A 17,385-nucleotide genomic window follows, 5' to 3' on the forward strand; every position below is an offset into this window, starting at 1 on the left:
CGTACAGCCTACATTAGACTGTGGGACATGGATATGTATATATATATATTGTAGTCGGGTAAACTCACCACTTTCCATCTAATCCATTCATTTCATTCATTTCTGCACCTGAAGAGACAAAGCAGAGGCTATTTTAGTTGGGTGTTATTAAAGCATGGAAATGGTTTATTTGTTTGGCTTTCTATTCCCACTGCATGAATTGCACTTTGGCACCAGCAGGAGGGCAGGAACAGAGAGAGAAGCTCTAGGAAAAACCGAAAGCGATAGAGGAAGAGAGAGAGGGAGGGGAAGGAACGCTGGGGAAGAAAACCTCTGCAACCATCTGCCTTTGTGCCAACAGTTGGTTACTGTGGCAACCAGTAAAAAGTCATTATCTTTAATTGACACTGTGGCAGGTTCAGGTGTTTTCAATTGTATCATTAGCTTTTTTTCTCTCTCTCTTCAGTGACTCACCCATCTTTGGCAGCAGTCCTCCACTTCATTGTGGGGCTCTTCATTTTTCCCCTCCCGTGTCATCGTTCCTTTTAGCGTGCTGTGTACCTTTCTCTTAGCTGCCTCACTGGACGATTTAGGGAGTGTGTGCGAGTATCTCAAGCAATTCTCTCCCTCTCTAAGGTTATCCTGCTCCCAGGATATGCAGCATAATGCCACTATGCTTTTAGATGCCGAGGAGTATTGATGGATGACTCAATGTCAGTTGGAGCAAAAAGTGACGAGAGAACAATTTCAAGAGGAAAGTAACAGGAGCATAAAAATTGAATGGCAGTGTGGGGAAGGTGGAGGGCAAGGAATTATAGAAAGTGGTTGTCTATGCTTTTTAACAGGGGTTACTCTTTCAGGTTGAGGCTTGTTAGGGCAGCAGCAGCAAGAAGTACAGATGAGCCATCGTAAAGTAGCCCGGCCTGTGTACCATTAGCCAACCGCAAGTGCTAAGCACTTACCAGAAGCTCCTTGTGTTAACTTCCTCCCCTCCTCCTTCCCCCCCAATGCAAAGTCTCTCCTTCTGCTCTTCTTGCCTCATTTTGGTTGGAAACTCTACTTGTTCTCTTGTAATATTTTTCATTGCCTTATTTATAGCTTCACACACTCTCACCCCCTCCACGTCGAACCAACTTTCATTCTTTTCTTTCGGCTCATTTCATCTCTCCCTTTCATAGCGCGGGACACCCGAGTTCTTCAAAGGTGGCATTTACTGATAGAAAATAATTTCTTTTCTCTTTCGAGCCCCTCGGAATGAAAAGCAGGATTTTGCACCAGAGTCAATACAAGCTTTCAAAAACCATTTGTCGTTTTCAAATCCATTTTTTTCCCCCACAATGAGCCATTTCTCGCCATCACCGGCTCAGTCAATCAGTTTGTAGGTGCAAAAAAAATTCGATGGAAAAATAATTACGCAAACAAGCCAGTATTGGGATGTTCTGTCTCCAGCTATTGTTTGAATCTGGGGTGTGCCTTTAATTATTGGAAGGCCTGTCAGAATCGGTTGGCAGTGCAGTGTCTAGGCGTACCTTTTTATTACTGCTGGCTGCTTTATTAACCTTCCACAGAGCAGGGACAGATTGACAGGATAGACTGAAGATTTGAGAGGAGGTGGCACCTATTGACTAGTTTGTCTTATTTTGCTTCTGGCAGCATGGGATGATGCTACAAGGATACCGCTGCCCAGGCTAGCCCATTAGCACCTCAACTCCACACATGAGAACATGACAAGAACAGACCACATATAGTGTGGCATTCACAGTCTTGCAGTGATGTACCATAGCTGCTGGCATACGCCACTTTCACAGCCAACACTTGTTTCTGAGCTTGCACTATCTAGCATTCTGCAAAAACAGATTTATATCATCTTCCATTTCCCTCTCAGCCCATCCCTGTGCTTCATTTCTGTCATTTCCAGCTTTAATTGGTCGCAAGATTCAGTAGTGCGTGGACATTTCTCTTGGTGGAGAGGAGGAAGAAAAAAAAAAACAGTTTATTTCAACTTTCAATGTTTAAGCAGAGAGTAGAGGAGTTCGAGGGCATGTGTATATTGTGAGATGTGAACGTGCCGTATCTATGTTGGAGCATATGGTGTAGGTGTTAGGTGGCTGTTTTTGTGTGTGTGACGACCATCTGTCACCTAGTAACGGTCTGGGTGATCTCTGGTTGATGTAAGATCTCCCTGTAGGGATCATAGCACATAATTATATACAAAGCCTGCAGGTTACAAGTCCAGATGGAATGAGTTTAGCAGCATTATCCTTGTACCCTGAGTCCTGATCAGAGGTAGAATTATTGTGTTGCTTTAACTTCAGGGTGAAAAACAGTCAAATGCAAAAGTCTCAGCAGCTATATTTTCTGAATACGGCTTGAGCAGGTGCTGCAATTTATTTAATGCTTCTCTATTTGACATATAGTACGCCTAGCATGAGGGCTAATTGAGCTCACTTTTGAATGTATTTATTTTAGAGTCAAAAGGTCAAATAGAGAACGTTTCCACCTCCTGAGGTGCCGCCATGTCTAAATGAATGCAAATCAAATGTGGTTGTGTATAATTTGGCAACTGTTTTTTCCTTTTAGAATATGATTTTGGCTTTATTAAATAGGAGCAGTGGAAAGAGGCACGTAAAATGAGGAAAGCGAGCAAAGGGACCACATGCAGCAAAGGTCCAACCTACCGGGATTTGAACCAGGGACCCGCAGCTGACAGCATTTGCACCTGCTTGGTGTTCAGAGTAACCACTCGGCTACTGGGTTGCCCTGGCAACTGGTTTTTAAAGTCAAATCTCCCAGCAGCATTCGTTTTTGCCCTGTCCATTCACCCCCCTTCTCTCTCCTCTTTCCTCTAACAATCCAAAGCAGGAAGCAGGAAATTCAAATAACACACAGGTGTGCACAGCCTTGACAATTGGAACTTTCTTTCATAGTTAGACAAAACAATGGACACTGTGCGACGGCAATCAAGTAACTGTTGCAATCAGGACTGCTCTATGAGCTTAGTCTGGCCATCACAATCTTCGCAGCAGCAGATAAAGTGATAAAGAATTCAGCTCCGGTGGCAGCGGCCTCGCTTTGTTAGCGCGCACAGCTTTCCTGTCTTGTTCACCATCTGGAAAACACACCCAGCACATCTATTAGCCACTCGCTCTGGCTTGGGATGAGCGCTTCACTGAAAATGGGTTAATAATGACAATTAAATTGAAGGTAATGTCAGCAATTGATCTGCTGCTCACAAATCATAGTATTTTATGTGGATAGCTTTTCTCTGGCTCGGAGAGGGATTGTGGTGGTGGTGAGTAAGTTTGAGTCACTGAGCCGAGTTATTGAAAATGCACATAATGTAGAACTTTATTATTTGTTTTACAGAGACATTATCGTGCTACATGAAGACATCCCACCTAGAGGTCACAGTGTCATGTAGTTACTCAGGAAGTCAAGAGGATAAAGTTCTGTTCAGCTGCACTACTCTTTCAGCAGGACTACAACTTCTTTTCTGGTTTATGGGCTTTTTTTATTGAGGAAATTTATTCTGCGCAGTCTGATTTTATTTGTACACAGAGGATGTGCTGGAAGCAATTCTCACTTTAGACACCAAAACACAAGCATGTATATTAACAAACATTATTGTAAAAAATGTATTTTGCTTGGAAAATTGGCGTATACGTGCAGGCAGCTCTGGGTATTGAACGACTGAGGGCGTCCCTGGTGCTGAAATGAGACCCAAACACACACACACCATCGCTGTCAAAGCAATTACAGTAGCAATTGGAATTGGAGGCTCATTCAGGTGGAAGATTACCAGCTGAGTTTGAAGACCCACCTGCCAATCCCCCCTCAGCGAAATGTTGTCATATTTAACCACAAAACTGCTTTGTACGTTTGTGTGCACAGAATGCAAACATGCCCCGTGTCTACATTGAATACCCTCTCCTGTTGAGTGTGTTGGATGTATTTGCGTGTCCGTCTGTGTTGTAGCTGTTTGTTTGTGCTGCTGCATCGGGTTTGGCTGGTAGGACGGGACAGATGTATTGAGTGTCTGGATGTGTGTATACAGTTGTGCTGAGGCTGACAAACCTTCTAACAGGGGAGCGGGGATCAGATGTATGCTAATATCAGAGGCAGACAGGCTGCTGGTCTGACAGGGGCTGGGCCGCGAGGTTAGCTGCTGCTGCTGCAGGAGAAGACGGAGCCGAGACGGAGCACAGCAGAGACATGCCGAGACACAGAGAAGTAGGAGAGAATATAGTTTGAGTTACACAAGAGCCAGAGGCATTGAAAGAAATGAGGAGTACGGCAGTTCATGCCTGGCAGAGGGAATTAAGAAGCAGGAAGAGAGAAGGTCCACAGATGAGCTTTTGTGCCAAAGGAAAACACAGGCTTGTCTGTCTCGCTGACCTTGCATGAAAAAGCAACAGTTTTTGTTGTTGTTTATGTTGCATAGCCTGTTGAATGGGGAATTTCTGGTGCAAATGTTTCTGAGTAGCACAGTGTGCCTCGCTTTCAGTGTTTGACCTCGAAAGTCCCTGCTGTGTTAAGCTGTGCTTTGTAACTTTTAGGCTGCCGTTAACCATTATTTCCATCCATAGATTAATATGATAGTCTTTTTTGATACGTTGTTAACTGTGCAAACTACTGCTCATTCTATTAAACATAATGCAATAATAATGCATCTCGGAAAACACTTCCTAAACCCAAGGTGACATCTTCAAATCACTAGTTTTGTATGAATAGCCCTCCAGAGGCATTTTATCAAACAGAGGAAAAACAGCAAATCCTCTCAGATGTTTAACACTATTCCTCGACAGATTGAATAACTGATTAATCAGTCGGGGTCGCCGGAGTCAGAGAGCTGGTGTCACAGTTAACTGACTTGCAGCTGCAGAACAACTGTATCCTCTCACTTTTCACTCGGCTGGCTGTCAGCTTGGAGAGAAATGATCTTATCAGAAGAAAGTACCACCCTCTGAGTACTTGTGCATCTGTATATCTGTGTGTTTGCAAGTGGATTTCTGTGGCGGTAGTTTGAATTCATATCTGTCATTGTCCGTGTTCCCAGCACATTATATTTAGCAGTGCTATCAGTGAGGCCTCCTCGTGCAGTTGAAGAGGTTAAACCACAGTGCCGCACTCCTAGTTTGCCCTTCTCGCTCTCTCTTTCCACTTTCTAAATAAGCTGTCCATTCTCTCAAGATCCTTCCTTTATCTGACTTAAACCTTGCTCTTTCCTCCTTCAGAAGTTCAGATGTAGTCGTGAATTTCAGATTGGATTCTGAGAATACAGTCTGCCCTATTCATTCTGTCTTCCTCATATCTTGCATCCACAATAGCTGGAGGTTCTGTTTGCCGTCTTTGTCCCTCTTGTCCCCTTTGTTCCAGCTCTTATCCAGCATCCTTCCTCCTTCTGTCTGTCCGTTTACGTCTCTCCTCAGGGGGTCTATCAGTAACTAGCCTTTTAGATCTGCAGAGCCAGGCGGAGGGAGTAAGCGGAGCTTGGTGCAACGCTACATATCATGGCTTGCTAAAGCCTGTATTGTTCCACAGCAGTGTTTTCACAACATAGCAGCAATTAAGGAATCTAATGAGGTTTATGCAGGTACAGCTGTTCAATATTGCAGTATATGGCGCTGATAAGCATTTATTTTCCCCTTAGTATGTTTCTATGTCAGTGCACTCTGCATATATGTCAGTATGCAAATGTGTAGCGTAATAGAGCAGCCGTGGGGGGATTTGCTATTTGCGTCTCTGGTCCTTTTTCATGCGGTTATATCACCATACCATCGGATGATGTTAATGCACAAACAGCACCGCTTGTGAACCTGCAAATGGAAAGATGCAAATAGCCGGAGCTAATCCACAGAGTGTCCATAATCCCTGTCACAAATGACCAACTCTCCCGGATCAGGACTCAGATATGTGATGGCTGTTTGGTTTCTGCATTAATAGTTCTGAGTGTTGGAGTGCAGATATTTTGCAGGTCAGACATTTAACATGAAGTCAGCTGATTCAGGCTGAACCAGGGGCGATTCTAGGATCAAATGTTTAGGGGTGCCTGGCCAGGCAAGATAAATTTCACTGTTTTGTACATTTTAACGCAATTTCATTCCCACATTTGTCAAAGAAAAGCAACACTTTTTGAAAAAGTCTGTGACTAAACCGTCCAATCTGATAAAGGATATTTAAATGCTGAGTCACAGCAAAGGAGGAATGCTCTGGAATTTTAAAAGAAACCTATCACAACCCTAATTTCTTGGAAAAGTGACTAATTTAGATGCAGCAGCTCCTTAACATACACATAAATAGCATGTATGTTTCTGGAGTAAACCAGCCCCCTATACTGAGTACCAAAAACACCAAAAATGGACCTTGGACTTTATTTTTTACTTTTAATTGAAAAGCGATGCACAGCATCTCTTTCCCTGGTCTGTTCTCTCTCATCTACCCGAGTCTCTCCCTGTTCTTCTCCTCCTTGTATAGTGAAATTAAGCAAATATTAAAGCATACAAATAATTAGGAAAATGTAATGAAGAAGTTCTGTTTCAAATGAAGTCCACTGATATCTGTTAAGTGTGCTTCTGGAAAACATTTAATGTGGGGAGAACACATAACTTCCATGACATATATGTAAAATTATATTGTGAATGGAAATATGAAAAAATACCAATAAGAATACAAATAAATAACGTCCTCTCTCTCTCTCTCTCTCTCTCTCTCTCTCTCTCTCTCTCTCTCTCTCTCTCTCTCTCTTTGTGCTGTCAGCCTAAAGGCAAATAACGAAACAATGCATTTTATATCTAATAAGAGATATAAACACTGATACATTGCTCCAACTTACAACATTACTCATGATAGATAAACCATTTGATCTTACACTCTTACCTGAACCTGGCTCTTTAAAAACAAAAAACAAAAACAAAAAAACAATCTTATCTCCATGATGAGGCTGTCTGTCTGTCCACACACACAATAGGAGTTATAATGTTAATGGGCATCCAGTCAGTTAGCTAGTCTGTAGCACCTTAGCTTTAATATTAACACATGCACTGACACAACAGCTGGCTTCTCTCAGTCCAGTTCAAACAGACACTGACCACCTGTAACGTTTGCTAGCTAGAAAAAACGTCAGCTAACTCCTACCTAACAACATAAACAGTAACCTGTGATTAAATGCAGCAAAAACGAGGACTTGTAATGATAATAATGTGTTGGTATTGAGTGGTAGAAGTTAAGAATTGTGCCACGTATCCTGATTTAAACCAGGTACTTGCACTGCTACGAAACATATCCTCCTGTGAGAGGAAGCGCTTAGCTCTGCAGGTAAAGCGTAAAGGCTCAGAGCCTGAGTTGGGAAAGTTGGACGGGATCAAACCATTTTTGAGGCAAGATAGGGGGAGAGGAGTGCTGTACTTTTGTTGTTAAAACATTACGTATCAACCAAGTGCTGTATGATTTTTACACTTTCCTGGTTTGTTAAAAAAAAAAAAACAAGGACATGCAATACAAAAAAAAAATCTCTCAAACTTTAGGGGTGCTGGGATTCAATTTAGGGGTGCTTGAGCACCCCCAAAAATGGGCTAGAAACACCTATGGGCTGAATGTTCTTGGTGAAGTGTTTTCTTCCTGTAGGAGTAGTTTCTAACACTTTTGTTTGCTTTGCCACATGTGAAATGCATTAGCGATGTTATGATAGTGTTTCTGTCTTCTGTTGATGCATGCACGCAGTAGATGGCAAGAGTGAGGAAATTTGTGTTTCCTGTTTTGGTGAGTGATAGATGGATGTTCCGCATTTGTGGAAAAGACAAATGACTTATGTTTTCGTGGATACGCTGAGTTCACTGCACCACAGAGCACTTCATGTAAAGAGCAGTGACTGTGATGTGTGAAGGCCTTAACATATATATTTACTGAAGTTACTGTTTGCATGTGTCCCTTTGTGCATCACTACTTAAGCGCTACATCTTTACTTTTTTGTGATTTTGGCTCTCTCTTCATGAGCGTTTGTGTCACATTTCTCATCTCCTCCTTCATTTTGTACCGTCTGTTTTTATCATTGCCCAGTGAGAGAGCACAGCCAGAGCAGAAAGTGGTATCACCGTAAGGATGTGCCCCCACTCACCCACTCACAGCCCCGATGCCTTGGCCAAAACCCTCGTAGCTCACTAATGCACGAGTCTCCAGAGAGGCAAAGAATAAGGGGGCGGGTGTGATAGAGAAAAGTAAGAATACAAAAACGTTGTGACAGATGGGGATGGGAAATCTATATGATGATGGCAATGGTGTGGGAGAGACCTAAGATGAAAAAACAAAGCAAATAATGAGCCAGAGGAGACTGGAAGCACAACTAGCTGTAGACTTACATCATGCAGAAGGAGCGAAAAAAATGGAGGGAAAACATTTTTGGACTGAAACAAAGGGAGGGCCAGCCACTCTTGTATCTTAGAGAATAAAGGAGAGAAAGATTTTTTCCCTGCTGCCTCTCTGTCTTCATCATCACCATCACACTGCTTCATGACTATTTCATGACCTTTGTTTCTGCCAACTCCCAGTCTTCCTGAGTGTATAATACTGTACAACCAGAGGACTTTCTGGGAAACTGTGCTTTCTTGTTTATTCTTGTTTCGTAGTTTTCTATATGAACCGTGCTTGAATCGCTAAAAAATATCTGATAATTTTTGGCAATGAGTTAAAGAAAGGAATTTCTAAAGTGCTTCTTCTAATAGCACCATTATATTTGCTCCTTTATTTGTACCATACTAGAAAATCTCCTGCTTTATTGTCTGCACATAATGCTCAGATAATCTACGAAACACTTAACCTTTACACAACCACGTTCCACTTCTACTTAACATTTATTAGTCCTCGCAAAGTAGTCTTCTTAACTTGAATTTTCCTTCTACTTGTTCCTCCCAGATCTTGCTTTAAAGAGAGATTGCTACCTTCAGTCCATCTGCTCTCTTTATTCAGGCTAACACGCCAAAGCAGTAAGGATTTTTTTTATACATTTACACAGGCCTGACTGACAATTACTATAAACTCCTGGGTAATGCTTCATTGCTAACTCGTGGAACTCTGTAATGAAAGGAATGCAGCCACCCCATGAAGGCCACACGGTCTCCCCTCATGGGCAGTGAACACAGCCTCTCCCCTGGTGCCCTTTGTAGCACGTGTTATGATGAACTTCACGCCCTGCCGCCCCAGCATTAGCTCTAGGCTGCTCTCCAATACCCTGCAGATGCATCCTATCTTCCTTGGCTTCTCTTGTCCTTGATACAGTCAGTGACCTAGAAAGGGCTGGTTCTGTCATGGCAAGATTACTGTGTTTTAGCTGTTTTCAACCGACACGGTGATAAGTGCTCGTGAGAGAGAGAGGAGGGAGTAAAAATCAGCAGGGAAACTGAGATGTGGTATTTGGTGGGTATGCCACGCTTGTAACGCTGTTTGTGATTAGACTAGGAGGGTGAGTGATGTGATGGGTCAGACCCTGACCCTTAACTCGTCCAGGCCTCGCCACGCCCTGCCCCTCCACCCCCAGGGGATTCCAATGTGCGGCTCACATGACCCAGGCTGCTGACCTCTCTTCCCTTCCTCTTGTATCCATTCTTCTCTATACCCCCATCCTCTCCATGTGCGCTAATTTCCCACCCTGCATTGCCTCCACCGGTGCCTTCCACTCCTTCCTGCACGTCCTCCACCTCCTCCAACTCTCTGTCTGTCTTGTTTTCTGCTTACTGATGTGCTTCAGGGTCAGAGGTAGATGCAGCACAGGCTCTAACCTATCTCTGGCTCACTCCTGTACAGCCCAGGGCTTGGAGACGGTGGTATGTGGCTGGACATGCGCACCAGACACCAGGCCTCTGGGTGAACTGGGAGACTGTTTGCCTGACTGCTCGGCAACTGGACTGCTGCACTGAGGGTAGTTGAGCGCAGGCAGGGGCATCTTTATAGAAAACAGGAAATGTATTCCCTAAATGACTAGATCTATTGTGTATGAAACGCTGCACTCAAGACTGCCGGCAGACTTGCAGTTGAAACAAGCTGAACTGTGCAGTTGTAGTGTCATATATATTCTATGTTTCTGTCAGCTCGGTTTGGGCGCAGCAGTCAGTCAGCGAGACATTTTATTTTTCCCACATTATTTGCCATTGTGTTCTAAACTATTTCATCCTCACATCAAGCTGTCTGTTTGGTTTTGGCATTGACAAGCTGCTCGGACGTGTCAGGACCAAATAAAAAAGAAAACTGCTTTAGGTCTCTGTTATTTGCCATTCCTTTTGAGGTTTTTGCAAAATGCCACAGCTTTTTATCACACATACACACACACGTATCTTGCTCTCCACTGCAGTGTGTGTGTTAGCTGACTGTCAGGAAATGTGGATGAACTTCACATGCACTGTGCACACACACAGGAAGATTATTAGAAAAAGATAAGTGGTGTCAGTAAAGCAGATGTTTGCAGAACATCTGTGAGAGTGTTGAGCCTGGCCAACCTCCACGTCCATATGGACATTTCGGAGTACTTGACTGTATTTAATCCAGATACTCTCTCAGTAAACTTGACCTATTTCACACAGGACATGATTATCACCAGGATGCTGATCATATAGGATAAAATTTAGTTAGTCTGTGTGTGCGCACACAAGGATGTATGCATTTTTATGTGTAAGCTCATATAGGGGTATTTGTGCAAATGTGGTTCTCTGCCAGGGCTTCGGTACTTATCTGTTAAGGTAATGCCCTCTGTACGGTCAGTAGACAGCTACTTCAAGCATCTCCCCGCAGTTTACTCTGCAGAGATACATTTCACAAAGACAGAACTCACAAACATACCTGAAAATCCCCTTTGGCTGACTCCAAAAACTTTAAAAACAATCAATTAGTGTAAATGAAATCAGCCCTGATAATTATAATAGTGCAAAATTCAAAATACAGCAATCAGAAAGGAGCCACTGATAAATTGGTAGGGCCAGACTTCAGAGATATTTCATGGTGGATTTAAGATTAAATTGAACTTGTAATGTTTGTGAAGCTGGTCAGTTGGTAGCACAGGAAAGGCTCATGTCGACAAAACATATTAAAAAATGATGATAAGCAGACTGAATACATGTTCTGTTCAGCCTGTGGACCACATCCAGGGGCAGCAGGTCATGTTTTTTGTGGATGATTACAGTAAGACGGTCTGCTCTGTAATGTGAACATGACAAGGTCAGTACACAGGTGTGCTTTTAAGTCTCCAGCTCTATAGATATCGCACTGTACTTCTTCTCATCTCGTCAAGATGGTGTCGTGCACTTCTTTTCTAACTGGACATCTTCAATGATCACAGATTTCACACAGATGTGGGTACACACAGTGGAAACCATTATAGGCTCATGTGCTCACACATGCAGACAAGCAAAAGGGCACACATGTTCTAAACATACACACATGAGAGCCAGGAAAAAGAAGACCATGAATTAACTAAAATTCCCAGGTCATATGTGTGTTTGAACTTATCGACCACCACGTCTGGCAGAGCACAGTGCACTCCATGTGTTGTTATTACAGGGTTCTGGTTTATCTCTGGGTGTCTTGATACATTTTTCATGCATGTTTCCTCGACAAATATCAAAACACAAGATATTCTTTTTGATATTGATTCCTTTTTCTGCTGGCACTGGGTTATACACCTGGTAGAGCGCAGGGGAGGTCTTGCCTCTGTAATGTTAATTCACAGTCTGATTGGAATTTGCTTTAGCGAAATGCAGGGTTTCAGCGCTTTTCCGTAACTGCCAGCTTTGAATTTCGATTAGCGGTGCTCAGCTTTTCAAATAAAACTCAGAAATGCGGTGTACAGAATATGCAGTAGTCGATACATGGCAGGTGTGAGGTTGCCTTTTTTATCTACTGTGTGTTCCTCTGTAATGAGTTTCTTACTCCTCCTACCATTTCCTTTTCATTGTCTACCCCTCTGGTGTAGCAGTGTTGGACTTTGAAGTTCATCTTTGCAAATCCACAGTTCTCTGTTGTCTGACAAACTCAATTCAGCTGCAATGAAGGCTTTGTCTTCCTTTGTGCTCTCTGTCAAAAGAGCTATTCATGATTAATAGTGGTTTTAATGTCTGTTTTACTACATTAATGCCTAAGTTATGACATGGAGGGGGTGGTCTAATACTCCGAGCCTGTGTATGCCGGCTGTCTCGCAGCTTGGGAAGATTTTGTTTCTTACAAATTGTGCTGTCAGAGAGGGCCATTTCATAAAGAGCATCCGTCATCCTCTCGCTCTTGTTAATTTATTTTTAGCTCTGATTTATAAATGGAATAAATTACATTGAGATCAGCCAGTCATGCAGCCCTCTGCGTTCCTAGGTGCATGGGCCTTTTTCTTGCCCACTATGCACCAATTTGTTGCTTTAAGTAAATATGTATGGCATTAGTGCTGGTATAGCAGCTATCTCTGATCTGTTTGGTAAGAAACATAGGAAAACATGTTTTTGATGGAGACAAGTCAGCCAACAGGCAATGCAGCCTTTTAAAATGCAGATGGCTTTCCCTAGTTGGCCAATTAGTAACTTTAGCTCTGGAACACTTATCTCCTTTCATCTTGTGTGTCTTTCATTTGGGGGTGCAGGGAGCTTAGTGTGCCTGTTTCCACAAGTGTGTGCTGGTGGTTGTGTGTACATTCATGTGTCTGTTGCGTCGATAGTGAAAACCCGACATAGCTTTATTCTAATGTTGCTGATAGGGAGGTGATCATCTGTACTGCTAGATCAGATAATAAGCTGAAACATATATCGAGTCTCAATGAACAAGAGAATAAAATGTGGAAGGCACCGCTTGTAGCGCTGCAGTCTTAGCAGCATTAAAGTTAAATGAGTTAAACTGGGAAAAATTGCCTTTAACTGAGCTACAGCTGGGTTAAGTAATGTGCAGCATTCCAGCAGCTTTGCCACTGACCTCAATCTTTTCAGGAAACATTCAGTGGAGAAATAGGATCACAGATTAAACATTATTAACAGGCCATAGGCACATAGTAGGAATTTAGATGAGAGACACAATAGCTCTCTAATAATAAAGAATACTTTTGCTTTTTCTGTTTTTCTCTAGATTAATTTTATCTCCTTATTCTCTCTCTCTCTCTCTCTCTCTCCCTATCATGCAGGGCCAGACCTCCACCCAGTGAGCTCCTCTTGCATGGAAGCCCTGCTTCATTGGCAGCCTTCTCCTCTCCCTAGAGCTAGCAGCCAGCATGGCAGGATGAGCCTCTGCCAGCGACGATGATGGCCAAAAAGCAAGATGTCCGGGCACCCACCTACAACCTGGTCGTGGTTGGGCTGTCCGGCACGGAGAAGGAGAAAGGCCAATGTGGTGTGGGCAAGTCCTGCCTGTCTAACCGCTTTGTCCGACCAAGTGCGGATGACTTCTATCTGGATCACACGTCCGTTCTCAGCACCAGTGACTTTGGAGGCCGCGTGGTGAACAATGACCACTTCCTGTTCTGGGGAGAGGCTGGGAGAACGGTGGAGGAGGGACCAGAATGCCGTATGAATGTGGTGGAGCAGACGGAATTCATCGACGATCAGACGTTCCAGCCGCACCGTAGCACGGCGCTCCAGCCTTACATCAAGAGGGCAGCTTCCACCAAGCTGGCTTCGGCTGAAAAGCTGATGTACTTCTGCACAGATCAGCTGGGCCTGGAGCAGGACTTTGAGCAGAAGCAGATGCCTGAAGGCAAGCTTATGGTGGATGGCTTCTTACTCTGTGTGGATGTTAGCAGGGGTATGAATCGTAGCTTTGAGGACCAGATGAAGTTTGTTACCAACCTATATAACCAGTTAGCCAAAACGAAGAAGCCTGTGGTACTGGTTCTCACCAAATGTGATGAAGGAGTTGAGCGCTATATTAAGGACTCGCACACCTTTGCCCTAGCCAAGAAGAACCTACAGGTGGTAGAAACATCAGCACGCTCTAATGTCAATGTTGACCTAGCCTTTCTTACACTGGTTCAGCTAATAGACAAGAGTAGGGGAAAGCCTAAGATTATCCCTTACTTTGAGGCACTGAAACAGCAGAGTCAACAGATTGCCTCTGCCAAAGACCGCTATGAGTGGCTGGTCAACCGAATTGTGAAGAACCACAATGAGACGTGGCCAGCGGTCAGTCGCCGAATGCAGACAGCCCCCGAGTACAAGGAATATGTTTTCCTTGAGGGCACGGCTAAAGCCAAGAAGCTCTTCCAGCAGCACGTGCATAGACTGAAACAAGAGCATATAGAGAAACGCAGGAAAGCCTATCTAAGTACTCTGCCACAGGCCCTGTCTATACTGTTGCCAGAGTTGAGTGAGATAGACCATCTGAGCTGGTCTGGGGTTCAGAAAGTACTGGAGACAAAGAGAGATTTCTCCCAGTGGTTTGTAGTGCTAGACGATACACCTTGGGAGATCACACCACATATTGATAACATGGAGGACGATCGAATCCCCCAGGACCTCCTGGAGACCCCAGCAGCTGAAGCTATCTATGAGGCCCATCTGGAGCAGCTAAGGAATGAGCGCAAAAGGGCAGAGATAAGATGGGAGTTCAAGGAGAAGCTAAGTGTCTCTCCTTTCATCACACCAGGGAAACCGTGGGAGGAGGCCCGAAGCTTCATCATGAATGAAGAGTTCTACCAGTGGCTCGATGAAGTTGAATATCTGGATATCTACAACAAACATCAGAAGGAAATCATTGACCGGGCCAAAGAGGACTTTCAGGAACTGCTTCTTGAATACTCTGAGCTGTTTTATGAGCTAGAAGTGGATGCAAAACCAAGTAAAGAGAAAATGGGAGCCATTCAGGAGCTGTTGGGCGAGGAGCAAAGATTTAAAGCTCTGCAGAAGCTACAGGCAGAAAGGGATGCTCTAGTATTGAAACATATCCACTTTGTCTACCACCCAACAAAGGATACTTGTCCCAACAGCCCTCACTGTGTGGACAGTAAGATAGAGCAGATACTGGCATCCAGATTCCCCACTCGCTACCCATCATCAGACTGGATGGGAGGGAGGGCTGAGCGGATAAATCTTGTCATCCTGGGGAGAGATGGGCTAGCTAGAGAAATGGCGAATGAGATAAGAGCCTTGTGCACCAGTGACGACAGGTACGTGTTAGATGGCAAGTTGTATGAGTTAGCTCTTCGTCCCATAGAGGGTAATGTACGTCTGCCAGTCAATTCTTTCCACACACCAACCTTCACACCCCATGGTTGCCTATGTTTGTACAATTCAAAGGAATCCCTCTCCTATGTTGTTGAGAGCATAGAGAAGCTTAGAGAGTCAACTATTAGCCGAAGGGAAAGGGAAAACAGCTTAGCGCAGCTCCCACTGTCCCTCCTTCTGTTCACCAAGCGGGGGGTCGGGTCCATAGGGGATATTGGGGGAGAGACAGCTCAAACTCTTATACAGCAAGGGCAGCAGGTGGCTGGAAAGCTGCAGTGTGCCTACCTAGACCCTGCCTCCCCTGGCATGGGTTATGGCCGCAATGTCAATGAGAAGCAGATCAGCCAGATGCTGAAGGGCCTCCTAGAATCACGGAGAAGCATAGGTAGCAGCTCCCCTCCCTTACCTCCACCATCCTCTGCCTTCAGAGACTCTCAGTCCCAGCCAGCGCTTGAGGCAGACTTGAGGATAGTCATCTGCCTTATGTGTGGAGACACGTACGACCTAGACCAACTCCTTGCTCCCTTCCTTCTGCCACAGCATTGTCGTCCCGCCTCCAGTCTCAGCAGTGGCACCTCTGTTCTGCTGGATCTTAATTTAGGAGGTCAGAAGCAGAACATGGAGCTGTCACTGCTGTCCTTCCATTCCTCATTCTCCCTCCGCAAGACTGGTCTGGTCCATGGCTACATTGCAGTCTACTCTGCCCGCCGAAAGGCCTCCATGGAGACATTATGTGCTTTCCTGTGTGAGGTCCAAGACATCATACCAGTCCAGTTGCTAGCAGTAGGAGAGAGTCAGATGGAATTGACAGACTCAGAATCAGCGAAGGAGCAAGTCAGTCAGGGAGAGGAACTGGCCCATGAAATAGAGGCCAGATTTAACACAGTAATATGTGGACATGGTGGGGTAGTAGGGGGACTTCATAAGATAGACCTTTTCCAACCCTTCTTCAAAGAGGTCATAGAGAAGCGCACTATTGTTGAAGCCACACACATGTATGACAATGTGGCAGAGGCATGTACCAATGAGAGTATCAGCCCTCGCTGTGGTTCTCCTAGTCCAGTTAACATTCTTTTGGACTCAGAGGATGATATTGACCCTTCACCACCTTACCCTACCCAGAGGGAGGATAGTCTCAGCTCCCACCTGGGAAGCTACAAGCTGCCAGATCTGGATTCAAGTGATACATTCTCTGTCATTTCTGAGCTCAGCACTTTGAGAGCAAGCTGAACAACAAGGTTCCTCCACAAGTGAAGCCCAAACCCGTCCGTAAGGTTAATCTTGGCCCATACATGGACCAGCAGGGAGGCACCAACCGCCGCTCTTTGCCCCAAACTGTTACATGGGCACCAGGTAGCGATGGTGGCTATGACCCCTCAGACTATGCGGAGCCCATGGATGCTGTGAGCAAACCTAGACCCACAGAAGAGGAGAACATTTACTCTGTCCCTCATGACAGCACACAGGGCAAGATTATCACCATCCGCAACGCCAACAAGGGTCACTCCAATGGGAGTGCTGGGGGGAATGGATCAGACAGCGAGGCTGATAGCAGCTCATTGGAGCGCAGGAGAAAGTTGTCTGCCATTCATGTAAAGCCTAAGCTTTATAGAGACAGATCCAAACGGCTTGGGAAGTTCAGCAATTTTAGGACAAGCTTCTCTCTGGGCAGTGATGATGAGATGGGGGGTCCACCCAAGATTAGCCAGGATGACGGAGGAGCACAGAAAGACTCCATTGAGGAGAGTGAGGATCCGAAAAGGAGAAATATTCTCAAGAGCCTGCGCAGAAATACAAAGGTTAGTGTGCATGTTCGTCTGTTTGAGTGACATACTGGTGAAAAGACTAAAAATATGTAAACTCTTAAATTGGGCACATTTTAAATTTCTTAGTTGATTAAACTACTTCTAACACAGCAGTTAACAAAAATTTTTACATACGGTTGCATATTTATTGTGGAACACATCCATTGTTCAATTACATTTTAAAATACTGTATTACCTCAGTAACTTTTTGATACTAGAAAATGATTTTTTAAGAAAAAACACTGTCAGCCATATATAATGGCTAACTCTGCAGTACAGGAGGTTGTGCACTTAAACCACTTTGCCTGCATGTATGCACAAGAATTTGTTTACAGACAGAATGTATAAAAATGTCGATAATCCCCAGTATAATTAGTTCTTGGCTGAGATTCAACACCTGTTTGCTTTGGTAGATAACTCTGTTTATTGCT

At 44.3% G+C, this 17,385-nt stretch overlaps 1 protein-coding gene across 1 annotated transcript in view; it reads left to right on the forward strand.

The window, feature by feature from the left end:
* Positions 1 to 17,385, forward strand: part of arhgap35a (Rho GTPase activating protein 35a) — a 70,548-nt gene that overhangs the window by 30,539 nt on the left and 22,624 nt on the right. The window contains 2 exon segments of the mRNA XM_022220856.2: positions 13,115 to 16,349; positions 16,352 to 16,948. Of these exon segments, the coding sequence (XP_022076548.2) occupies positions 13,230 to 16,349; positions 16,352 to 16,948 (3,717 nt within the window). The 5' untranslated portion in view covers positions 13,115 to 13,229.

Source organism: Acanthochromis polyacanthus, chromosome 13 (genome assembly GCF_021347895.1).
Source record: "Acanthochromis polyacanthus isolate Apoly-LR-REF ecotype Palm Island chromosome 13, KAUST_Apoly_ChrSc, whole genome shotgun sequence".
Taxonomy (NCBI): Eukaryota; Metazoa; Chordata; class Actinopteri; family Pomacentridae; genus Acanthochromis; species Acanthochromis polyacanthus.